The 25,235-nt window shown below is 45.5% G+C and overlaps 1 protein-coding gene across 3 annotated transcripts; it reads left to right on the top strand.

Annotated features, from left to right (window-relative positions):
- Positions 1 to 286: 286 nt before the first annotated feature.
- On the top strand, positions 287 to 19,421 carry LOC105042997 (uncharacterized). Of its 3 annotated transcripts, none has more exons than XM_073255148.1 (10): positions 287 to 590; positions 1,033 to 1,083; positions 2,804 to 2,923; positions 16,643 to 17,092; positions 17,283 to 17,716; positions 17,944 to 18,043; positions 18,153 to 18,212; positions 18,298 to 18,381; positions 18,540 to 18,659; positions 18,972 to 19,421. In XM_073255148.1, exons 1-10 carry the CDS (start codon positions 306 to 308, stop codon positions 19,278 to 19,280), a joined length of 2,013 nt encoding a protein of 670 aa, XP_073111249.1. In that variant the 5' UTR covers positions 287 to 305; the 3' UTR covers positions 19,281 to 19,421. The 3 variants fall into 3 exon arrangements, with proteins under 3 accessions (XP_073111249.1, XP_073111248.1, XP_073111250.1); XM_073255147.1 differs by having other exon boundaries at positions 17,271 to 17,716; XM_073255149.1 differs by lacking the exon at positions 17,283 to 17,716 and having other exon boundaries at positions 17,944 to 18,021.
- Positions 19,422 to 25,235: the final 5,814 nt, after the last annotated feature.

Here is a 25,235-nt window from a genome sequence, read left to right as displayed (position 1 = left end):
TAAATAGAGGACTTAATGTTAAATTCTTCGTTAGATATACTCTTCAGCAAGACCACCTTTTTGACGCTTTTTTGTTAATATGCTAGATTGCTGTGATATCCAACTCTACAAGTTTGGGAGCCCTCCCCGACTACTCCTACCATGTCCAACATGTCCTTCGCACGTAATACCTTTCCAAAAAGCAGCCCTCACCTTAGGTAGCTGATAAAAATATTAACATAACCACTAAGCAATCGAACATATAATAAGCCAAAATCCCACATTGGAAGCTAAGAAAAAAGTTCCCTCCGCCCTCCTCACCCGCAATGCCTCGTCCTTGTGTGAGGCGGTTATTCGACCCCTCACCAGACACCAACCTCTGTGAAAGCTCCCTCCCATCCTCTCCCGGCACCCAAGTCCAATGTTCTTTCTTATTCCCAAAGACTTCATCCCTCTCCCACCAGAATCCATCCACCAACACCACCGCCAACCCAGATCTTTTTAGTGAGAGCTCCGCATGCTGCTTTGGGGTGACGTGCAGGATCTTCCCTTTGTCTCTCATGGCGCATGGCAATCGCACTCTCGCCAAGGCTCCCACGCCCCCCCGAACGGTATGCTTATTGTGGTGCAATGCCTGATTTATGTTTAATTTATTTGCTATATTATTCTAGATGTTTTGCATTCCTATGGTTTAATCCGGTTCCTCTATGTCCAATTTTTTTGCATGCATCTAGTTAATTTTGAATGCCAAAGACTGCCCAGTGAGAAAAAAAAAAAAAACAGAGAAAAAAAGAAGAAAAGAAACAAGAAAGAAAGTGCAATGTGATATCCATTTGTATTCTTCTCGAAAAAGATCACAATTTGTTTCTGGTTAAGGCATGGTCTAAAAGTGGGGACCTTGTGATAGTAATTGTGTTTTAGAAAACTTTTTTTTTATAGGATATTTAATGTTTTTACCGAATTGTGATAATATTTTTTACAGTGTAGTATTATTGATCCTAGATTTTATTAGTTGAGGTGATTTATATGCTTTTATTTGTTTTGAAAATGCAGAGAGTGAAGGACATGGGTGTGAAACAGAGGAGGCAAGAGCTTGAACAAGAGGTAAGACAAATTCCATCCGACTTTTCCCTTTTAGTAGCTTTTATGACTTTAATTTCAGGTTGGTCACAGTGTATGAGACTGATCAACATAGAGATACTAATATTAGAAGCAGCTTGTCCCAAGGGAAATAGAGAAAAGTAGTCCTGAGAAAACTGCACTTTTTGACGTTGAGAAACAAACTGCCACCATCTTACCTACTACTGATATGCTGTCAAAGATGTGAGCCCCACCTTGCATTCTCCTGATTTTGATGGCTGTGATTGTGATGCAAACATTAAGTTTGGTTGCTAAGGAAGCAAAACCATCACAAAATTGGTCCCTTTTGGGGTTCAGGGGGCCCCAAGTGCTAAACCCAGGACATTAAGCTGGCGAGTCATGCCTTTCAATGTGGAATGGAGTGGGAGAAAGAATCTAGCCGGGTCTAGCATGCACCTTATTTGAAAGGTATTGTCTACATTTTCATCCCCATGATTTGTGGATGCAAGTGAAATGAGCTGGATCAAAGGCGAGCATCATCCGAATTTACTACATATTTGAATTAGATCAGATTGGTGAATCCAAGTCTAATATATTATTATTCAAATCAGATTGGATCAGATTTAATGTTTATTATATGGATCCTTCAAAATTTTTTGAATAGAAACAGGTTAATAATAGTTCAAGTACAGAGTGGAAAATGTATATAAATCGATGCGTTACATCATAGACACATTATATAATAAAATTACAGTTAAACAATATATAGAATATAGATATTAGCAACGGAACATTTCACATAAGATTGGTTGGCAACATACTTAAATCATTACAATGATATAAATTGATGATAGTGGTTTGAAACTGCCATAGTGGCATGTTCCTTGTAAAGGACACGTGATTGTGAATGGTTCAAATTGGAGATTGCTTTGAATTCTTCCCTTCAACAATATAAACTGAGGATTAATCACATAAAATGTTGCCATTATAATTAAATTGGTTTATTAAATTCAAATTGGAAATAGGATATCTTTATCGGGTTAGTTTGGGTTCAGATTTGGTTGTTTGGTGATCTATATTTAAGTCAAGGCAATCCAAATGATTTCAAGTATGATTGCATTAAGTTAATTTTGGACTGGTTCCAAATTCGAAACAGATTTGTCCAATCCAATTGCAGTCCAATTGTCACGAAGGGACCTTATGCTACTAAAGGAGGGCAAGAGATTAGGTTCATGAGAAGTGCTTCCATCCCTCCTTGTAAAATTTATGGAAACCTTACGACCTGCACCTAATTCTCTCACTTTCATGAGATCAAGATGAGCAACACCTGAGACTCATTGCATTATGTGTCCAATAGGCAAACGGATCACATTACACAGTGGCAATTGGAGCGAGTGATCTCCACATCAGAAGCTTTCTTTCTTTCTTAATTGCCTTATTTCTTTTAATTTTGTCTTGCCTTTCCTATTGCTTTAAAAAAAATAATAATTAAAAAAAAAAAAAACTAAGAAGTAGGGAGTGTTCTTGTTAGGGACTTTCTATTGATATTATCCAAATATGAAAACATGAAAATTTGATAAATCAGGACATTTTTTGTAAAAACATGGATCTGAAGCCACGGATTACTCAAAAAGGTAGGACTAAATTTTGCAATCAGAATGTTACTTCGAAACCTCTAGGTAGGGTTTATGTTTGTTTTGGAGCCATGATTTTTTCAAAAAGAAAAATGTTGATGTTTTTGCAGGTGGCTCAGCTTCAGAAAATGTTGAATGATGAGGAGAAAGTGCATGAAGTTCTGGAACGCGCACTGCTCCCTCAGGCTGCTAGGCACACCCTTCATATTCCAAGCTTCCTTCCAAAAAAGGTTTTTTTATATATTTTTAACTGTTCATTGATCCCAAAAAAAATGAGGGAAGTTTGGAATCGAAATAGGCAATTCAAAACTTGCACCATTCGGAAACTATTTTCTTTGAACTATCATTTGAATGCATATGTACACACACACACACAGGCATTTTGGACCCTGAAATGTTGCCAGTACAATTGTCCTATGATTTCTGACCAACCATAAATCCACATAGCAAGTCAATAGGGGAAATAGAATAATAAAGGGAGAAATAATGCTAATAAACAAATACTTTTGTAGCATTAGATATGGAAGACATTCTCTATAATTGAAGATAAGCTATTTATTCTTTAAAGGAAACGGGAACCTATTTATGTAGAAAACCCACCAATGATTAAAAAGAAAAAAAATAAAAGTTAATCTCGGTCTTTGATTTGATGATCTAGGAAGTTTTAGATTCTCCTGAAATTTATCCCAAATGTTGCGGCCAATCCCCTCGTCACCCGGTCGTCGGGAACGTGCGCCTGCAAAAGAAAGTCCACACTGACCGGAGGTGGCTCCGGCGGGGACCTTCCGACGGTCAAGTCAAAGAGGAGACTAGGCAACAGTGAAAAGAAAACAAGGAGCTCAACGAGAGAGGGAGAGAGAGGGAGCTAGAGAGGAGGGAATTCAGGGGTTTCGAATCGACCTCTAGAACTGTTGCCTTCCCCGATATATATAGTGGAGCATGGTATGGCGCCGTCATTAATGGCGCGGACAATTGAAGAATTGTCAACTCACTAAGGACTGTCAGAGTCGTCGTGAGGGTGTCAAATCGCCGTAAGGTTGTCAAATCGCCGTGGTGCTGTCAAATTGCTAGGGTTGACCCATGCCTTAGGTGGGATAATGCCCCTAGGCGGCAGTGCCGCATGCCATTGTCAGGGCTGACAGTTTCTGGCAGCCGTACGGCATCTGAGGGAGCCGACCGACTATAGGTCGGTGGCTGGTTGAGAGACGTTGGGTGAAAACTCGGGCCCCTCTGACAGTCAGTCGGGCGCGTTGCCAAAGTCGGGCGTCGGACCCCATAGTGCAGCCGATCAAGAGAGAGAAGAAGGTCCGCCCGACCGATGCATCCTCGGTCGGTCGGCGGCCGTCGGTCAGTCGGCAGAGTCGGACGCCGATCATGTAAGCCCGACGATGAGTCGGCGTGAGTGGGGTCGGTCGGTATCCCCCAACAGTTGCCCCCCTCCACTCCTGAGTCGGATGGTGCGCTGGCCAATGTCTTTGTTTGGGCGGCAGCGTCGAGCGAAAGGAGTGGATTCTCATCGTATTAAGTTCTAATTCTGACGACCGTACCGGGGGCTGATATGGTGCCGTGCGCCTCATGAATGCTAGGCGATTCGCCGGTGTCAGATGTCCCGTCGGTGTCAGACGTACTGTCGGTGTCAGGTGTCCTGTCGGTGTCAGACGTACTGTCCCATCGGCGTCAGACGTCCTGTCGGTGTCAGGTGTCCTGTCTCATCGGCGTCAGACGTTCCGCCTCTTTGGGAATGGAAACCATCGTTCCCGCCGCCCGTCCGGGGATACGAAACGTCACGGCCTCTACACCACGTGGCAAGTGGCTATTGGGCCGGGTTGGTTCGAGCGGATGGAGGTGACGTGGCTCGATCTGAGGATGGGTGCGTCGAACCGTCGGGCCGACAGACGGCCCGGATGACGCCACGTGGCGCGATCTGGGAATCCCTCGTTGGTCGTGCCTTCATCTCGTCCGTCGGGGGTACTATATATACAGGGTCGCCCATACCCAGGTTTCTACCCCCCTCATTTTGCCGTCGAGACTCTGCCCGTGTGATCCCCTGTTCCAGGTACTCGTCTCCGCTTTCCTTCTTTTTGAGAGTTCTCTCTTCTTCTTCTGGGGGCCTTTACTGCCTTCATCGTCTTCTCCCTTGTCTTCTCACAGTCTTCTCCTTCTTTTCTTTATTTCCTGTCTTCCGTCATGGCCAGAACATCTCCAAGAGGAGGTCGGTCAGGAGATCCGACCGACGACCCTCGGTCGACCCCGGAGGTGGTCTCTTCACTTTCGGGGCCGAACGTCGATCGGCTCCGGGAGCAATATTGCATCCCGAAGTAATTTCGGCTGTTCGCCCCTGGTGCCAATGGTCGGGTCAATAGCCCGTCCGAGGGCCAGGTGGCCTTCTACATTGAGGACCTCCGGGCCGGCCTTCGCTTTCCGGTTCCGGAGTTCGTCCGAAATGTGCTTGACTATTACGGACTATGCCCGACGCAACTCGCACTGAACTCGGTTCGGCTAATAGTCAGTTTTGCTCTGTTGTGTCGGCTTTTGCCGACTGACCCTCGAATTTTCCTCTTCCAAGCTTTCTTCGTCCTCCGACCCCACCCTAAAGTTCAAGGGTGGTGGTACTTTAATCCTCGGAAGGGGCTTGCTTTTATCACCGGTCTTCCGTCGTCCATTCATGGATAGAAGAACCAGTTCTTTTTTGTATCTTCTTCTATCCCTGGGGGTTCCCTGCCCGTTGGAGGAATCCTCGAACCCAACCGAACGAGAACAGTCGGGTGGAAGCTGAGGACCGGGAAGACTTCCACCGGCTGAAAGATATTTCGATGCCGAAGCAGAGGGAGCTCATCACCGAGCAGGCGCTGTATGATGCCGGTCTCAGCCCGGTCCCTCGCTTAGGTCGGTTTTCCATCTTCCTTTCTCCTTCCTTCTTTCCTTTCCTTTATGACGCTGACCGTCTGTCGTCATTTGCAGATATGCCACCGAGGTCGAGACTGACGGCAGCCGACGTACAGCAGTACGCCGTTCGGAAGAGGCCGGCACAAGGGGCCGGGCCGTCGCGGCCTCCCAAAGGCCCCAAGTAGCTCCGTCGGGCGAGCCGACTGGGTCGGAGGCGGAGCCCATCATCGCGCTGTCGGCGCCGACGGTGCTTGTCGCAGTCCCGTCCGAGGGACAGTCGGGCGAGGGTGCAGCCTCGCCCGAGAGAAGGGCGGCCGAGGAATCGATCGACGGCGCGCCGGCTGCTCAGCCGGCAGAGGAGGAACGGGAGGAGGCGCTCGAGCCCGAGCAACCCGCGCCTGCTGCTGCCGCGCCTTCGGGGGAAACTCGATCGAGCTCAAGCTTGCCGTCAACCTTCGACATCAGGGCCTGGGTGTCCGGCCGAGGGAAGGCCCCGATGACATCCGACGACGAAGGCAGGTCGGCCGGTGGTGGGGGGTCGACCGACTTCCCACTCCCGGAAGGTGCGTCGGGCCTGGCCAACCATGACTTGGCCAGGAAACTGTGCCAGGCACTCCTTCCGGCCGACATTGAAGCAATGAAGAATCAGCGGGTCTCCGACATGCTGTCTTCATTTTACCCGATGATGATCTGGGTGAGTTTCCTTCTTCTTTGTTTTCATTATTGTTGCGTGAGTTCGGTCTCCTGACGGTCGGTCCTGTTTTGTGCAGCTGGTTTACAACATATCCGAGCTAGAGGCCGGATATCGAAAGTTCGGTGATCTGCGCGCGGCTTGGAGAGACAAGGTCGCGGCCGCTGAAGCCGACAGGGTCATCTGGTCGACCAGCTGCAACAGTCGGTCGACCGGGAGGGCCGACTTGAGGGGGAGGTCTCCCGACTCAAGGAGGAAGTCTCCCGACTCACGGGCGCCTTGGCGACTTCGGAGTCCGAGCTGCAGTCGACCCGGGACGACGCCAAGAAGAAGTCCCGAACCGTCCGTCGGCTTCGGCACGAAAGGGACAGCTTCACCAAGGAGCTGAAGGCCGAACGCGAGCAGCTCCGAGTGAGCCTCGGGAACCTCACTAAGGCCAAAGAAGGTCTGTCCATTGCCCAGGCCGACGCAGACATCGCGAAGGCAGAAGCTGAGTCGGCGAAGGAGGCCATGGGTCGGGCCATAGAAGACTTCCGCGACTCGGAAGAGTATCGGGAGGAACTTCTGGAGAGCGGCTTCCTCTCGTACCGAGTGGGGTACGAGGATGCTCGGAAAGCCGTTCGAAGCTTGTACCCGGAGCTTGACCTCGGCAGCATCGTTCTGCCAGAGCCGGAGGCCCCAGCTACGGAGGAGACGACCAACCCATCACCGGGAGGTCTCACCATCAGGGCGGAAGCCGAAGAAAACGCGGAGCAAGCCACCGAAGATCAAGCGGCCCCATCTCCCGAAGCCCGAGCGGGTTCACCGACCGTCCCCGACCGTCATCCAATGAAAGAGGCCGACTCTGAGGACTAGTCGGTTTTTCATTTTCTTTTACTTCTGTTTGTCATACTTGTATTCGGGCTTCGGCCCAGTTTTGTAAACTTGACCTGAACTTCAATGAAATGAAAGTCAAAGTCTTTTGGACTTGAACTTTTTTCCTTTGTATGTCTCTTCTTCTTTCATGTGTCATGGAATGCTTTTGATCACATAAGTCGCTAGCCCGATAGATTAATTAGGACGTTCGGCAAGCGTGCTGCCACGAAGGTAGGGCAAATCCCGACTTTGGACCAGCCTCCCGACTGTCGTGTAATCCGACGATCGAAGGCTTTAAGTCGGACGTCCGTCGCCCGGTTGTGAGTCGGGCGTGTTCGTCGAGTCGAAAGCCGACCGTCCGCCGGGCAAGATTCGGCAGTCGGATATCTTTCGACGCGTTCAGTCGAATGGCGTCCGGCGCGTTTAGTCGGGGAGGCGATGATAAGTCGGATCCCGATACCCTTACGTCGGGTACTTACGTCGCGCCGCGTGATAGACGGTGGTAAGCCGAATATCCTTCGACCGGCCGTAGCTCGGTCGGTGAGTCACGAACGCGACAAGGGTCGTGTCGTGTGATAGACGGTGGCAAGCCGAATATCCTTCGACCGACCGTAGCTCGGTCGATAAGTTGCAAACGCGACAGCGGTCGCGCCGGCGTTTTGCCTTTCTTGGTCGGGGCTGAGTCGGCAAGTTAGCCGATCGTTGGTCCGAAAGTTCGACCGTAGAAGGAGTGTTACTCCCGTTGTCATGGATGCATCGGCCCTTGTAAGCGTCCAGTGCATCGTCGGCGATCAGGCCGTCGGTTCCGAGCGGGACGTTGAGTCCGAGTCGGAACATAGGGCCTCGTACTCCTTGGCGAGCGCCGACCAAAAGTCGAAGAGTCGAGATTTCAGACTCCGAAATTTGAAACTGAACTTGTATTCCGAGTGAACAGGTACAAAGTTCATTGGTGATACAACTTTAGGTTGTCGGCATTCCAGGTCCGAGGAATGGGGTTCCCTTCCAGAGTCTCCAGTCGGTAAGCCCTCGGCCCGTAGGTGTCTGCTACCATGTAGGGTCCTTCCCAATTCGGAGCTAGCTTCCCTTGGTCTAGAGGCTTCGAGACTTCTGCCTTTCTTAGGACTAGATCCCCAGGCCTGAAAAGTTTTGGCTTGACCTTGGCGTTGTAATATCGGGCTACTTTCTGTCGGTAAGAAGCCATGCGAAGTTGAGCCTCGCTCCGAAGCTCGGGGAGGAGGTCTAGGTCGGCTCTCCGGCACTCGGAGTTGTTTGGCTCTTGATACTGCTCGACCCTAATTGATGGCAGCCCGATCTCGAGCGGTATCATTGCCTCCGTCCCATAGGCCAAACTGAAAGGCGACTCCCCGGTTGGCACACGGGGGGTCGTTCGGTAAGCCCACAGGACGGAGTTCAACTCCTCGACCCAGAAGCCTTTGGCTTCATTCAGTCGGATTTTGAGCCCGTGTAGTATGGTCCGGTTGGTCACCTCGACCTCACCGTTGGACTGTGGATGCCCGACCGAAGTCAGTCGGTGCGTGATGTGAAACCTCGCGCAGAAGTCTCTGAAGTCCTGGTTGTCGAACTGTCGTCCATTATCGGTGATAATGGTATGCGGCAATCCGAACCTGAAGATGATGGACTTCTAGATGAAATCCTCCATTTTTCACTCGGTAATCTGCGCCGGGGGCTCGATCTCCACCCACTTGGTGAAGTAGTCGATGGCGACGACTATGAACTTTCTTTGGCCAGATGTCGGAGGGAAAGGACCGAGAATGTCGACCCCCCACTGGGCGAAGGGCCATGGGGCGACAATAGGAGCAATTTGGCTGGCTGGCTGGTGTTGTACGTTGGCATACTTTTGGCATGGTTCACACTTCCGGACCAGCTCAGCCGCATCCTTCCTCATGGTGGGCCAGTAGTAACCCTGCCGCAGGACCTTGTAGGCCAAGGATTTACCCCCCAAGTGACTCCCGCAGATCCCTTCGTGCACTTCTCTGAGTGCGTAGTCTGCGTCGGTTGGTCTCAAGCACCTGAGCAAGGGAAGGGAGAATGACCTTTTATAGAGTCGGCCATCCATTATCACATATTGGGAGGCCAACCATCGAAGCCGCCTGGCCTCCATGGGATCTTCAAGACTGATCCCGTCGGTTAGGTACCGAACAATCGGATCCATCCAGCTTGGTTCGGCCGTCAGTTGTAGCACCTCATCGACCTTGTCGATGCTCGGCTACTCGAGATTCTCCACGAGCGTCCGGCCCAAAGCGTCATAAGCTGAAGTCGCCAGCCTGGAGAGTGCGTCAGCCCGGGCGTTCTCCGACCTGGAGATATGGGAGATCTCGAAATATCCGAGGCGCGCCACAAGATCCTTCACTTTCTGGAGATACTTTGCCATAGCTGGATCTCGTGCCTCGAATTCGCCTTTGACCTGCCCCACGATTAGCTGAGAATCGGAGAATACCTGGAGGCTGTCGATCCCAAGTTCCCTCGCCATCCTCAAGCCGGCGAGGAGCGCTTCATACTCGGCCTGATTATTGGAGGCTTTGAAGTCGAATCGGAGGGCGTACTCAGTGACTACTCCTTCCGAATTGGTGAGCAGGAACCTGGCCCCTCCCCTGAGCGTTTGAAGCTCCGTCGATGTATAGTACCCAGGTGGACACCGGGTCAGGCTCGGAGACCGCAGCTCCTCTGGGGTTCTCGCCTTCCGATCCTTGATCGGTCGTCGGGCATTCTGCGATGAAATCGGCCAGGACCTGGGCCTTTAAGGCACGTCGCGGTCGGTACTGTATGTCGAACTCGCTGAGCTTCATCGTCCACTTCGCCAGTCGTCCCGATGTGTCGGGTCGGCGCAATATCGCCTTCAGGGGCTAGTTGGTAAGGACCACGATGGCATGCGCCTGGAAGTATGGGCGGAGTCGTTCTGCGGAGACGGTCAGGACGAAAATCATTTTTTCTGTCTCCGAGTATCGAGCTTCAGCGCCGCGGAGCACTTTGCTGGTATAGTATATAGGTTGATGAATTCAGCTCTCGTTCTCTTGGACGAGCACCGAACTAACCGCCTCGGGGGAAGTGGCCAAATAGAGGTACAGCGTCTCCCCGACCTCTGGCTTCACAAGCAGCGGCGGAGAAGCCAGGTACTCCTTCAAATCCTCGAAGGCCCGTCTGCACTCGTCCGACCAAGAGAAACCCTTCACCTGCCTCAGGGTTTTGAAGAACGGGAGGTATCTTTCGGCCGACCGAGAGATGAATCGGCTGAGAGCGATGATTTTTTCATTCAGCTGCTGAACCTTTCTCTTGGTGTTCGGGTGCCGCATGTCGATGACTGCTTTGATTTTCTCGGGGTTGGCCTCGATTCCTCGTTGTGAAACGAGGAAACTGAGGAACTTCCCCGAGGTCACTCCAAAAGCGCACTTAGTCGGATTCAGCTTCATTCTATGTTGTCGTAGAGTGCGGAAAGCTTCTTCGAGATCTCGAACATGATCTACAATCTGCGCACTCTTTACCAGCATGTCATCCACATATACTTCCATATTGCGGCCGATCTGATCTTTGAAGACCTTATTGACGAGTCGTTGGTAGGTAACTCCGACATTCTTCAGTCCAAAGGGCATCACTCTGTAGCAGTAGAGGCCCTTGGGGGTCACGAAGGCAATGTGCTCCTCGTCTTCGGGCGCCATCCGGATCTGGTTGTACCCGGCAAAGGCGTCCATGAAGTTGAGCAGTCAAAATCCGGACGTCGCATCCACCAACTGGTCGACCTTTGGAAGTGGAAAGCTGTCCTTCGGACAGGCCCGATTCAAGTCGGTGTAGTCGATGCAAATCCTCCACTTTCCGTTGGCTTTCTTCACCATGACAATATTGGCAAGCCAATCGGGATATGTAGTTTCTCTGATGAAGCCTGCCTCGAGTAGCTTGTCCACTTCTTCGTCGATGGCCTTCTGTCTTTCAGGAGCAAAAGACCTCTTCTTCTGCCTCACCGGCCTCATTGTTGGGTCGATGTTGAGTCGGTGCGTTATTGTCTCCGGAGGGATGTCCGACATATCTGCTGCCGACCAAGCGAATATGTCGGCGTTGGCCTTCAGCAGCTCTGCCAACCGTCGTTGTTCTGGGTCGGGTAGTTGAGACCCGACCCATTCCGTTCGGTCGGGATTCTCCGCTATTGAGACGGGGATGAGCTGTTCGGTCGGTTTTCCTCGTTCTTCCTCCTTCCGTTGGTCTAGCTTGTCGATCGTCAGGGAGCCCTTCGACTCCTCGCTTTGAGCGGAGATCTGAAAGCATCGGCGAGCGAGCTGTTGGTCTCCACGCATCTCTCCGACTCCGTTTTTGGTCGGAAACCGAACCAGGAGGTGATACGTCGAAACTATCGCCCTGAGGGCGTTTAGTCCGGGTCTTCCAAGTATGGCGTTGTAAGCTGAAGACACTTGGACGACCGCAAAAGTCAAATGGACTGTGCTTTGTCGTGGTTCGGTGCCAACCGTCACGGGCAGAGTGACTTCTCCTTCCGTCGTGACAGCGTCTCCAGCGAAGCCTATCAAGGGTGTAGAGACCCTCCTGAGTCGATCGGTCGATAGTCGCATCCGGGAGAAGGTCGAGTAAAATAAAACGTTCGTTGAACTTTTATTATCTACAAAAAAAAATTTTACATCATAGTTCGCTATTGTTGCCGAGACAACAACAGCGTCGTCGTGGGGAGTCTGGATGCCCCGAACATCTTCTTCTGTAAAAGTAATTGCGTCATCCGGGCGCGGCTTCTTTGTCGGCTCCCCTCCAGCGGACGTCCCCGGCCCAGTCGTTTGAAAATCATATTGATGACCCCGGCCGTAGGCTGATTAGTCGTCGCTTCTTCAGTCGGCTGGGGTCGTCGGTCGGCAACGGGTTGAGTCGGCGGATTCCTCCGGAATTTATCGAGATATCCCGGCGGATGAGAGCTTCGATCTCATCCTTGAGCTGGATGCACTGCTCGGTATTGTGGCCGTGGCCCGGTGGAATCGGTAGTACTTCTGCCGGTTGAGGCCTTTGCCTTCAGAGGCGGAGGCCGTCGCAGGTACTCTTCCCCTTCGATCTCCATCAAATCTGCGTACGAGGAGCAGAGAGAGGAGTCTAGGAGTCGTACCTGAGGTGTGTCGGCCTTGGGCCCCGCGTCGGGGCGACCTTTGGTTCCGCTATGGGGGTGAGACCCGACTGTCGGTCGGGGGCCTGCTGGGCACGACAGGGTCCCGACCCTTCCTTCGCTTCTCCTTCGGACCCTTGGGCTCGACCAAGCGCCGGTCGGAGGCTCCTTCGTCCGTGCGCATGTACTTGTACGCGCGCTCCAATAGTTCGGCATACGTCCGGGGGAGGGTCTTGTCCAGGCTGTAAGTGAATCGGGATGCCCTCAGCCCGCGCTTCATGGCCGAGATGGCCATGTCTTCGTTGAGGTCCGAACCTCAAGCGTGGCCGCGTTGAATCACGTCACGAAGTGTCGGAGCATCTCGTTTTCTCCCTGTTTGAGGGAGAAAAGGCTGTCCGAAGTTCGTGGCGGCTTCCGGCTAGTGCTGAAGTGGGCCACGAATGAGTGCTCGAGCTGCCCAAAGGAGTGGATACTTTTCGATCGAAGACCGGAGTACCAGGCCCTGGCAGCTTTGCGGAGCGTGGCGGGGAAGCCGATGCAAAGGAGAGCGTCGGTTGCCCCTTGAATCGTCATGAGAGCTTTGTAGCTCTCCAGATGGTCGATTGGGTCGGTGGAGCCGTCGTAAGGCTCCACGTGCGGCATCTTGAGCCGACTAGGGATCGATTCATCGAGGATGAGTCGGGAGAGAGGTTGGGCGGTCTGGAAGTCGACGTCGTTTGAAGACTTCTGTCCGTCCACCTGCAGCTGGGCAAGCCGACAGTCGATTTCCTCGAACCTGCGTTCGTAGTCGTCGATCCGTCGGTGCTGGGAGACCCCAGGAGTGGAGTCTCCGAAAGAGTCTGAGAGAGAGGCGGACGGCGTTCGCGGTCGTTTCTCCTTCCTTGCTCGTTCCAGCTGGAAGGGAGAAGGCCGTCGAGACCGATGAGTGTCGCGCCGTGGCCGCCCCTCCTCTCGGTAGGAGTGCTGTGGCAGGTGCTCCTGCGGAGGCAATGGAGACCGATGCGGGCGTCGGCGGTTGCTCCTGGAGGGCATCGGACGTGCCATCGGTTGCCCGGCCGGTGAAGGCGGCAGCCGGACCAGTTGTTGCTGAAGGCTTTTGACCGCGTCCGTCAGCACGGTCATCTGCCGCACGATCGCTGCGATCTGCGCCTCCGTGGTCACCGCGGGGTGCGGAGAGCTAGGTTCCGCCATGGAGGGTGGAGGAGAGGCCTCTTCCCGGCGGGAAGAGCGCCTCGCCGATCCAGTGACCCTCGATCGCTGAGCTCTTGTCTTTGTCATCTTGGAAGATGTTTCAAGTTCCGCGGGGATCGCAATCCCTGGTGCTGTCAATGAAGCACTAACTTGTCACTGCGCACCCCCCTTCCTGGCGCGCCAATCTGTTGCGGCCAATCCCCTCGTCGCCTGGTCGCCGGGAACGTGCGCCTGCAAAAGAAAGTCCACACTGACCGGAGGTGGCTCCGGCGGGGACCTCCGACGGTCAAGTCAGAGAGGAGACTAGGCAACAGTGAAAAGAAAACAAGGAGCTCAACGAGAGAGGGAGAGAGAGGGAGCTAGAGAGGAGGGAATTCAGGGGTTTCGAATCGACCTCTAGCACTGTTGCCTTCCCCGATATATATAGTGGAGCATGGTATGGTGCCGTCATTAATGGCGCGGACAATTGAAGAATTGTCAACTCACTGAGGACTGTCAGAGTCGTCGTGAGGGTGTCAAATCACCGTGGCGCTGTCAAATCGCTAGGGTTGACCCATGCCTTAGGTGGGATAATGCCCCTAGGCGGCAGTGCCGCATGCCGTTGTCAGGGCTGACAGTTTCTGGCAGCCGTACGGCATCTGAGGGAGCCAACCAACTATAGGTCGGCGGCTGGTTGAGAGACGTTGGATGGAAACTCGGGCCCCTCCGACAGTCAGTCGGGCGCGTTGCCAAAGTCGGGCATCGGACCCCATAGTGCAGCCGATCAAGAGAGAGAAGAAGGTCCGCCCGACCGACGCATCCTCGGTCGGTCGGCAGCCGTCGGTCGGTCGGCGGCCGTCGGTCAATCGGCAGAGTCGGACGCCGATCATGTAAGCCCGACGATGAGTCGGCGTGAGTGGGGTCGGTCGGTATCCCCCAACACCAAATTTCTCTCATTGATTAGGAAGTTGGTTGGCAACCTAGAAGACCCGAAATAGTAAGGAAAAATCTAAGTTTATTTCATAATCAGTTTGGAAAAGGAATTGCAAAAAGTGATGCATCAAGAGTTCAACCAAGGCCTAAATATGAGCCTTCTAAAACATTAGTTGTACATAGTTTTCATTGTTTAAGCTGTCGCCATGACATCTAGACTCCAAATTATGCAAGTATCAGAATGATAATGCTTAGTTTTATAAGCTATTTGATGGGCACATTTTTATCTTTAGTTTCAAATTGTAGATTTTTTTCAGTTTGCTAATCTTTTAAGTTGCCAGAATTTGAAGACCTACAATACCATGATTCCTAGAATTACAATGCATTCCACCCATTTTATATCATCAAGCACTAGTAGACATGCCCTATTCATTTGTCAATCATGTGTCAAACTGCCTTCTAGCTTTTGCTATAAAATTTTATGGCAAAAAGAAAAGATTTTATCAAATAATTTATTTGGGGCCAATATACTTTCTCCAACAGATGCACTTTATTTCTTTATAAATTATTGGTACTTTTTCTTTGCAAAGTGTCCTAATTATTTACAATGAGGCAAACAAAAGATTTAATCAAATTGTAATAGTAGATAGCTGTGATTTATGTTTGAAGCTAACGGTATAGCTATTCTCAAATTAGTTGTAGGGAATATTTTTGTAGTTGTAAGGAATAACTTTGTTTCTGATGTGTATTTTTTTTTCTCATGAAGTTGAAAGTTTTAAGAAGTACAAGAAGATTTTGATTCCTTGTGTTCTTAAAAATGAGTTATAAACAAATTTTTGATATGTTATTAAACAAGGTTCATTTTACCGATGCTGGGTATTGTACCGACTTCTTATTAGTGTGGTATAGTACATCTTCCGTACCAGCATAAAATTGGGAGATCCTTTTCTCACACTTAAGCACATTATTGCTTGAAATCAGACAATCCGGGTAAGTGCAATACAAAATCAAGTAGAACCTACTAGTTCCATCCAGTACAAGCCTGTTTGGCCCTTGTGTTGTATCAAAGCTTGGTACCATATCAATACCTATGGTATGGTATGCCCGCATTATGGTGAACCATGCTATTAAATATCATAACTATTTGTACACTCCTAGAATTGAAATAGACAACCTTCCTTCATATCAATTTCACATTACCATCGCATGGTTATTGTCAAAACCATGGTTCATTGCATCGGTATCGGGGTCCGGATTGGTCAGGTAGAGGCATAGTTCGGTACACTCCCTTGCCATTCCATATAGGGCCTGAACCAACGCAACAGAGAGGGTGGAGGGAGAATGGGAGAGGGGGGAAGGAGAGGGAGAGGGGGAGAGGGTCTCCGGAGGCCGCTAAAGTTGCTGTGCCACTGCCAAGTCTGGTGGAAAGCCGAGGGGCTTCACCCTCCTTCCAATCAAAACCGGAGCTTCGGCATTTTTTTTTTTCTTTGGTTTTATCGAGTGTAGTTGGCAACATTGTTGCAGATTTCAACCAAAAATCGAAAAAAAAAAAAAAAATGTAACCGTGAAGTCGGCAACGGTATTGTCGATTTCACCCGATAAAATCAAAATAAAAAAGAAACAGGAGATGAAGCCTCTATTTTGATCAGAAGGAGGGCAGAGCCCCTCCTCTAGCTTTCTACTGGGCTCGATAGTGGCGGATAGCCTCGACAGGCCTCCAGTGGCCTTCTCTCGCTCTCCCTGTCCTTCCCTCCCCCCACCCCCTCTCATTTTCCCTCTCTTTCCTTCTACCTCCTCCCCTCCACTAGTTTCTCGTTTTGATTGCCAGACCCATCCTGATCCGCTGTTGGCACAACTCGATATTCCCCAAATCAGGTGGTTTGTGATGGTTCCACAAACCCTGGTCAAAACCCATAAAATTATATAATTTACTATGTTGTGAATTTCCTAAACCTATCAAAAAAAAAAAAACTCCACAACTATCCAAATCATGGCAGAATTTTATTTTCCATGAAAAATAAGATGTTGATAATAATTATGCCATACATAATACATACATAATAGGGCTTCGATGAATTATCTAAATAGAGTTGTGAATCTCATATTTTTGGCAAGTATATCAAGTAAACCACATTACATAAGTCAAATAAAGTTATATAATATTAATATATATATATATTATTGGATCTACTTCAGTCTCAGAACATGCTTGTTCTGTTATGTATATCACTTTTCTTTCTATTCCTTAAAAAAGGTTGATATTTCCAAATATTTAGCTGCTAACCTTTTCATGCATAAATTGCACAGGCAAAAGAACTTCTGGCAGAACTGGTAATGGTGGAAGAAGAGATAGCTCGTCTTGAAGAAGAAATAAGCAGAATTCAACAAGGTTTAACCAATGAACAAGAACCTCGAATAAAGGAGACTTCAATATCTAATCATTATAAGCAAATAAATGATAGTACGGTTTCACCTCTTGATCATCCATCAACAACTCCATCTCGAGCTCCCAGGACCAAAGTAATGCCGGAGAAAGTTGCAATGGAAACCAAACCTATGTTCTTCATAAACCAGGCAATAAAAGGAGACTTCTCAATCCATGGTTTCACTAATGATGGAGATATCAGAAGCATAGTTAGGACAATTGGTAGAAAGGAAAATCAGAGGGTGGTGGAACTAAAAGAGAGAGTTTCAATGAAAAGCGGAATGATTGATAAGGCATCTATGCCTAAGCTGCCCCCAAGACATCCAAGTAGAGTAAGTCTAGTTTCTCTTAGTTCACACTATTATGTCAATCTATGATGTGAATAGCTTTTAAATAAGAAGAGGATAAAAGGAATATATATAAATATATGCAAACATATTTTACTCTTTCTGATATGGCTTTTTGTAAATTATGTTTTTATCTATTTCTTATAGCTAACTTTGATTTTAGTTCAATTTTCAGCCATCAAATGCTGATGCAGATATGCTGCTCAAATTGTTACAAGAACCTTCTTCCATTACAAAGTCATCAGATAAGGACTATCAAAAATGCCAGCCAAACAAATTATCTGAGAAAATAGTGAAATGCTTGATTTGCATTTTCTTAAGGTTAATAAGAACTTCACGAGCTGTGGAGCTAGAAAAATCAGGCAATTTATCAAGGTCCAATAGCTCATTTTTAAGATCAGGAAGCTTCAGAGTTGATGGTAGTGTGAATTTAAATGCAAGCATTACCACTCAAAGGGAGACAAGGCAGCAAGATCCCTATGGGATTTTTGAGATTGAAGGTTCTCTTTCGAGAGATATTGGTCCTTATAAGAATCTTATTAAATTCACATTGAGTTCTTTGGATTTAAAGGGAATATCAAATTCTCTTTCTTTACTGAACCAATTAAGGTGAGTATCAACATGACTTGTAATATTAAATGATTTAAAATAACACATACATGAGAATAATCATTTTGCATGTGCCTATATGTTAGCTTTTAGTAGATTCTTTATACGCCTAAACCTTGCATGGTTGTTGTAGTCCTAGAGCTTACATTAAACATTAATTTGTTCCATGTATTCATGTATGTTTTTTGTTATGGCAGCAATTCTAATTTTTTTAACTTCTTTCCTAGGGTGCTATTGAACAGCCTTCGAGAGGTGGACTTGAGATTTTTGACCCACCATCAGAAATTAGCATTTTGGATCAACTTGTACAACACCTGTATCATGCATGTATAGCATGGTTACAACCATTTTTAACCCAATCATTGCATGAGTATGAGTTAAGTGTCTTTCATCAAAGCATTATCTGACATATCATGGATGTTTATGTCATTTTTAGGGATTCTTGGAACATGGTTTGCCGTCAAATCCAGAAAAAGTGCTTGGTTTGAAAAATCAGGTATTTAAAGCCTATCTCACTGTAATTTATTGGATTGCTATAAATTTTAAAATGATTGTCATTAAAACCTATGTTTTCTGTATAGGCTGTGCTCAATATAGGAGGAAACAAACTAAATGCTTTAGCAATAGAACATTTTATTCTAAGACAACCATCAAGCATGAAAGAGGTAAGTGTTTTAATTTCTGTAGCCGGTATTAAGCTTAAAATTGTATTCTACATTTTAGCATATGCAATGCACGTGCTCGGGAGATGAAAGAACCTCTAAATAGAGCCTCATATACTTTAGAAAATTAATGTAAAATATTTGCATGGGTTATTGAATAGGATCATTGGAAAGGCGAGAAGGATGACAAAGAAGAAGCTGTACGGAGGATTTATGGATTGGAACACCCAGAGCCTAATATTATATTTGCATTATGTTCTGGGAATAAATCTTCTCCAGCTGTAAGTAAATTTTCTTTCATCATTACTACTTAATAGTGTGATTAACCATGACATCAGTAATAACTATTGAAAAGTACTTTATAACTTGAATGCATTGGAATCTTTCAGAACATTTTTTAGGAAACAGGCCAATGCATCTCACTTGTATCATGCCTTATAACATCCCTCATAATGATGCTAGTCTAACTAATGCCTGTGGTGGTGGGGGATAACAACATATGACAACATCGCTGCACGCACTGTTAAACCACTATCCCAGCATAATTTCTTACTTTCTAAAGCTTGCCAATAATAGATCGAATTTATGTGCAGGTGAAAATATACACATCTGATAATGTCTTAAGTGAGTTGGAAAAATCAAAGTTGGAGTACCTGCAGGCTTCCATAGTGGTGACTAGTACAAAAAGGCTAATGATCCCAGAGCTCTTATTCTCCAACATGCATGACTTTGCTGCGAACTTGGACTCATTAGTGGATTGGATATGCAACCAGCTTCCAACATCTTGGTCCTTAAGGAAATCTATGGTTGAGTGTTTGAAAGGGAAAAGCAATGGAAAAATATCAGACATTGTGGATATAATGCCTTGTGATTTTGAATTCCAATATCTATTACCCATGTGAATAATTTTTTGTAAGATTAGCATAAAATTACGTGGTGCATTGTGAAAAGAGATAAGCAATTGTTTGTGGGACATATATGTTAATGACTTTTTAAATCAAATTCTTTTTGAGGGAATAAATTTTGAAGTGATTTTTAAATAAGTTTTTATTTTGCATGCTGTAGCATGGTCCTATTTGAGTCCTGTCTCTGTATATAGCAAAATTTTGATTACTCTATAACATAAATTGGAATATTATCTAGTAAACATAATCAAAATATTATGCTTGTGAAAATGACAAAATAAATACTTTGTTTCTTAATAATTTGAAAAAATAAATCTTTTGAAGTTTCATGGCCTCTGTCATTCCTCTGTAGTATTGACTTTTACGAAGCAAGTTGAAATTACATGGTTCTTCACGCACACAGAGAGAGAACATAAATTATATCTCTTTTAAATACTTACCTAACTTGGTATTCTAACTACCATCGAAAACTAGAGCCAATGTCTTAATTGCTGGCTATTATAATGGCTCTAAAGGGGTCCGACGTGTTATGTATGATGTGAATTTAAATTTTGGTTGTTGATCCAACAGGGTCTTTTGATCTCCCGTGGACCAATTGGTTACGTTAGGTAGCTCTGCATAGGGATTGGAAACAAGTTTGGCCACATTCAAGACTGGGAACTTGAATTTCAGAAAACCATAACTTTTTATTTGTGAAAAATTTGGCTGCATGACAAGGACAAAGATGTATGGTAGTTGAGGTCCAGCTTTTCTCTGAATACCAAAATTTTATAATATTTTTTTTAGTTTGATAAAAGTCAGCCCAACTAGTAGAGGAATTTGACATGTATTTTAGAATAATAAATCTCACTAGTATAAATAGAGGTCTTATGGTGCTATTTGGTTATTGGTTCTATCAAATCTGTTTTGAGAAAATCTTAGTTTTGTGAAACCATGTTTTGCTAACAATAGGCTTTACTTGAATTCTTGTTAAATCACCTGGTTCACCTTTACTTTGAAATGTTAAATCATAGTTTGCCTAAGAAGAGTCTAAAACTGACATATTAATATTACGTGCCATGCTAAACCAAAAATAGATAAATATAAAGATACAATTCTCTAACATTTTATGTCACTTATGATATATATAACTATTCTGAATGAGGTAAAGTTGGGTTTGATAGCTGGCAATCTATTTAGATTGCTAGCAATTTAAAGGAACCCCATTAGATTATTGTGTTTGGTACATTTTTTTGGATGGTAATTCGGATTCCCTAAGGGAAGGATGGCTATCCAGATTATCAAATATTTGATAATCTGACAATGAAATATTTGGACGAAACTACTTTCATAAAAAAAAATAAACTAAACTCCTCTTTCCCTCAGTGGCTCTACGTCGAACATACACCCCCACCCCCGCGTGCAACGCCACCGCCGCTCCTCCGTGCCTCCCCTCCCCCTCACCACGCGGTGCCACTCGCCACTCGCCCGTGCCTCACCCCCAACCCCCTCTCTCGCGACCGCGCCGCCCGCCACTGCTTCGCGCTCTCCTCCCCTCGCAGCCCCCCACCCATCGTGCCTCTAGCACCGCCCCCCGACCACACTCGCCTCCCCTCCCTCTATCCATCGCGCCTCCTCCGTGCCCCATGGCTCTGCGTCTGGTGGCGGGGATGTGAGGGAGTTCCACCCGAGAGAGATACCATCGGGAGATGTGGTGGAGCTCCACCTGGAGAGGTCCGAGTGCGCCATGAGGATGGCGATGGTGGGTACCGCCAGGGACATGAAAGGAAGAAGAAGAGGAAATGGGCGGCAGAAGGAAAAAGAAGGGGGACATGGACACGGAAGAAAGAAGAAGGGGAAAAAGTATTTTGAGAATTTGATGTTACATTATCAGTAATCTGATTGTTATACCAAACATGTCAATCAAGATTTTTAATAATTTTACTACAACATTACCTACATATACCAAACACAGTAATCAATATTTTGACAATTGAATAGTGGCAATCTCTCCTCTAGATAATTCAAATTATCTTTTAAGATTACCGGATGATACACCAAATGCAACCTAAAAGATTACCGTGAAACATGAATGCATATATTTCATTACATACTAGTCACATTCAAGTTTTGACAAGAGGCATCCATATTTAGCTGCGACTCATAAACTATAGGTTCTTCCAAATATCATATGATAATTAGATCCAAAAACAAAACAGAGAGAGAATGATTCATTTTATTTGTCTAGTAAGAATAATTATTATAAAGATATCTAGGGGGTGCTTGGTTTATAATCGAAATCAGAATTGAAATCAAAATGGATTAAAATGAAAATCGGAATGACTAGATCCCTTGAAGAATTTGGTTCATGATCGGAATCAAAATTGGAATGAAAATTTGAATCCATAGAGAAAAATGGGGATTGAGTTTTAAGTAGATTGGACCATTCCCATTCCATCCTGGAATCGAAATCGGAATGGGACTTCCACCAACCAAGCGGTTGGAATGGGAGTCATCCATTCGGATTTTTATTTCAGACCTCTATTTCCCCTAACCAAGCACCCTGCTAAATCTAAAAGAATACTTCTAAAAAGGTAATAAGAATAGCTTGTGTTGAGAAATCTATAAGCAGAACAAAGAGTTTATAATTAAAAATGATATGACCCCAAAACAAGCAAGAAAAGATCTCTGCATGTGAGGTAAAAAGCCCCCACCGAAATGTGAGTTAGCAACTAGTTCAGTTTATACACCGTCAAACCCATCACAAAGTTTGAATGTTCTGGAAAAAAAAAAACTAAAAACATTGAAAACACGAGGAGAGAAAGAGAGGGAGAAAGTGATCACTTATTTTGTTGGTGACTTCCTTTTGCATTGACCATTTCTTGAGAACAATTGAACAAGAAATATATGTATTGTTGCAGATGAAATTCACCTTGGGCCGGAGGTGCTGGAGCATGATGAAGCCCAGCAAATCGACGATGGTCAGACTTATAAAAAAAAATCTCCGTCGGAGGTGGCTTTGGTGGGGATCTTTCGATGCTCAAGTCAAATTTCTCGCAATAGGAGAGGAAGAACAAGTATGTTTTAGAGGGAGAGGAGGCTTACTTGGAGGGTCCATGTTTTACCTTTATATAAGGGAGGTTGGAGCCATGGGAGAGCATGGATTGTCAGAGATATTTTATCTCCCATTAAACATCCTCGAGAGTCATGCTTGGCAACGTCACTCCTTGGCACGTAGGGCCATCTTTATTAATTGCACGAGTTGATAGCTTAAAGCTTTGAGGGCGGTATGGTAAAATGATGTAATCTGATAAGACTACACAAAGGGGGTTAACTTTCTTCAGAATATTTTGATGTAGTTATTGACATGACATATGATTAGGAGTAAAGATTGGTCAAAGATCCTTGAAGAAAAAGCTTGAACCGCGGTATCCCTTGGATCGACGTCTGAGGTTCGGCAATCTAACTTCGGATTGACCCAGATCCGACTTCGGCCTTGGCCTCGCCCCTGCTGTTGAGACGACAGTTAGAGGTTGGGAGAATGGACGGCTTGCTGTACCCATGACTCTAATTCTTTAGTAGATGATGTGTTAGGCTATAAAGAGACCTCATGGGGACCAATGGCCAAAGCTAGGCATGGAGGCCAACGTCAAGATCAGAGGCCGAGATGGGGTCGAACCCGTGTGGAGAGCGCAGGCATCTGCAGGCCGAAGCTAGATGCGTGGGGAGAGCGTAGACATCCTCCCCTTCCCCTTCCTCTCCTACCACCTTTTCTCTGTCCATCTTTTCCTCTCCTTTTTGTCCTGTTGTGATGCCCATGGGAAGATGTGATGAGAGGGAGATAAGCAATTAATGCCTCTATCTGATCCAAGTGATCTAGGGGCTAATGTGTTGTAGTTGGTGCAGTTTAGAAGTCCATCTTACATCTTCAGTCAATATAAGAATACCCCCAACATTAGCCCCCCCACTCCCGAATCTGAGTCATAATTGGGTTGGGTGAAGAGAGTATCGCGGATTTGCCAAAGACGTGCCAAGGTCATCCTTCATGGGGTCAATTTGCCGGACAGTGAGGAGCCTTCTGCACAGCATCGAGATGAGATGAGTTATAATTGGGACAGAGAGTATCTCGGAGCTACTTTCGTCTAGAGATGAGTTGCCTCTTACCGGCTTGCTTGTGGACAGAGAGCATTGTTGGGCCGTCGTAGACCTACACATAAAAAGTAAGAGAATCCACTTTGGTTTCCAGGGACCTTGGCTCTGCTCGCTAAAGAGTGGCAAGCCTTGGGCATTTGTTGGTGCTGCCCACTGAAGGACGAGGAGCCTTTGGATCTTTATCAGCATTCTTTGGCCTCGATCATATTCCTGTCATTGAGATTGTGCTCCTTTGCTTCCAACTGATTGCAATAATATTTTTGCATATTATTTGTCAGGAGTCCTCTTTTGATTTGTCTTCGATGCAACTGAGATATTATCCTTCCAACAGTTTTCATATTAATTCAGTATCTCTCTCTCTTTTTTTCAGATGCTCCAAAGTCGGTGAACTCTCCAGCCAGTCATTAATGAAATTCAAACATCATATTAGACCCAATATTTCAATGATGGCCTGATTTAATGGGATATGTTGGAGCCTCCCACTAAATTCAATGGCCAAAATAAAGGTCAGTCAAAGCCAAAGTACGGATATGTCCGAACTGGAGTTCATTACCTAAATAACATTAAAAAAAATTATTTATCAAACTAATATATTTTTTAACTTATTTACTAAACTAATGCAAAAGTGAAAAATATCATTTTAAATGATATTTTATAGTATCCACGTCACCACCTCCCCATCCCACGTGGATCACCAAAAAAAAGCTAAAGTCGTCATTTGAAATGGTATTTTTCAAAACGTCATTTGAAATGACATTTTCAAAATTATCATTGTCAATGATGACTTTAGGTGTTAAATACAAAAGAAAAAAATATATCTAAAAAAAAATTAAAGTTGTCATTTGAAATGATATTTTTGAAAGTGCCATTTAAAATGGCACTTTCAAAAATACCATTTTAAATGACGTTTTCAAAGAAAAATAAAAAAAAATCATCATTTCAAATGACATTTTCAAAGAGAAAATGAAAAAAAAATCATCATTTATAAAAATATTTTAAACAAAATAAAATAAATAAATTTTAATTTTAAATAAATTTTAATTTTAAATAAATTTTAATTATAAAAAAATAAAATAAAATTTAATTTTAAATAATATTTTCAAAACCCTTCAATGCCCCCCCCAAAAAAAAGAGAAAAAAAATAACATGGGCCGGTACAGGTTCGTAAGGCATCGGTAAGATATGATGCAAGCACCAACCGCTCAGTTCGATGCTGTTTGGACCAGTATAGATTAGTACCATATCGGTACTGATCAGTACGGTAATGATATGGCACTAGTACAGTCTGCACGACACTGGTACTGGTCGGCACTACTATGTTTGTTATTTTTTTTTCTTTTTTTTGGGACAGGGCCATTGAAATTATTTAAAATTAATTTTTTTTATTTTTTAATAGTTAAAATTTATTTAAAATTAAAATTTATTTAAGATTAAAATTTGTTTAAATTAAAGTTTATTTAAACTAAAGTTTATTTTATTTTACTTTAATTTTTTTTCCAAGTTTTTTTAAGGTTTTTTTTCTAGTATTTACAACAAATTTTGAAAATGCATTTGAAAAAAAAATTACTTAAAAAAAGTTGCTATTAGAAATGACATTTTTATCTATTAAATACCCCAAAAAAATTAAAAAAAAATATACCTATTTCCCTATTTGAAATGGCATTTTCAAAATCGTAAGCAAAAATGAAAAAAAAACTAAATCTTTATTTTTGAATTCAAATAAATTTTAATTAAATGATATTTTCAAAGTCGTTCAATGGCCCACCAAAAAAAGAAAAAAAAAAATAAAAAATCAATTCGTGTCATCTCCGTACCGATCAG

Source organism: Elaeis guineensis, chromosome 4 (assembly GCF_000442705.2).
Source record: "Elaeis guineensis isolate ETL-2024a chromosome 4, EG11, whole genome shotgun sequence".
NCBI classification, from domain to species: Eukaryota; Viridiplantae; Streptophyta; class Magnoliopsida; order Arecales; family Arecaceae; genus Elaeis; species Elaeis guineensis.
The sequence above is the reverse complement of the archived record's forward strand: the minus strand, read 5'-3'. Positions and strand labels throughout refer to the sequence as shown.

Excerpts from the sequence above, each read along its gene's own strand:
- LOC105042997 (XM_073255147.1), top strand. The coding sequence starts at position 306 with ATGCCTCGTCCTTGTGTGAGGCGGTTATTCGACCCCTCACCAGACACC. Across the intron at positions 1,084-2,803 it reads GGCAAGAGCTTGAACAAGAG|GTGGCTCAGCTTCAGAAAAT; the intron begins GTAAGACAAATT and ends ATGTTTTTGCAG. Across the intron at positions 2,924-16,642 it reads CAAGCTTCCTTCCAAAAAAG|GCAAAAGAACTTCTGGCAGA; the intron begins GTTTTTTTATAT and ends TAAATTGCACAG.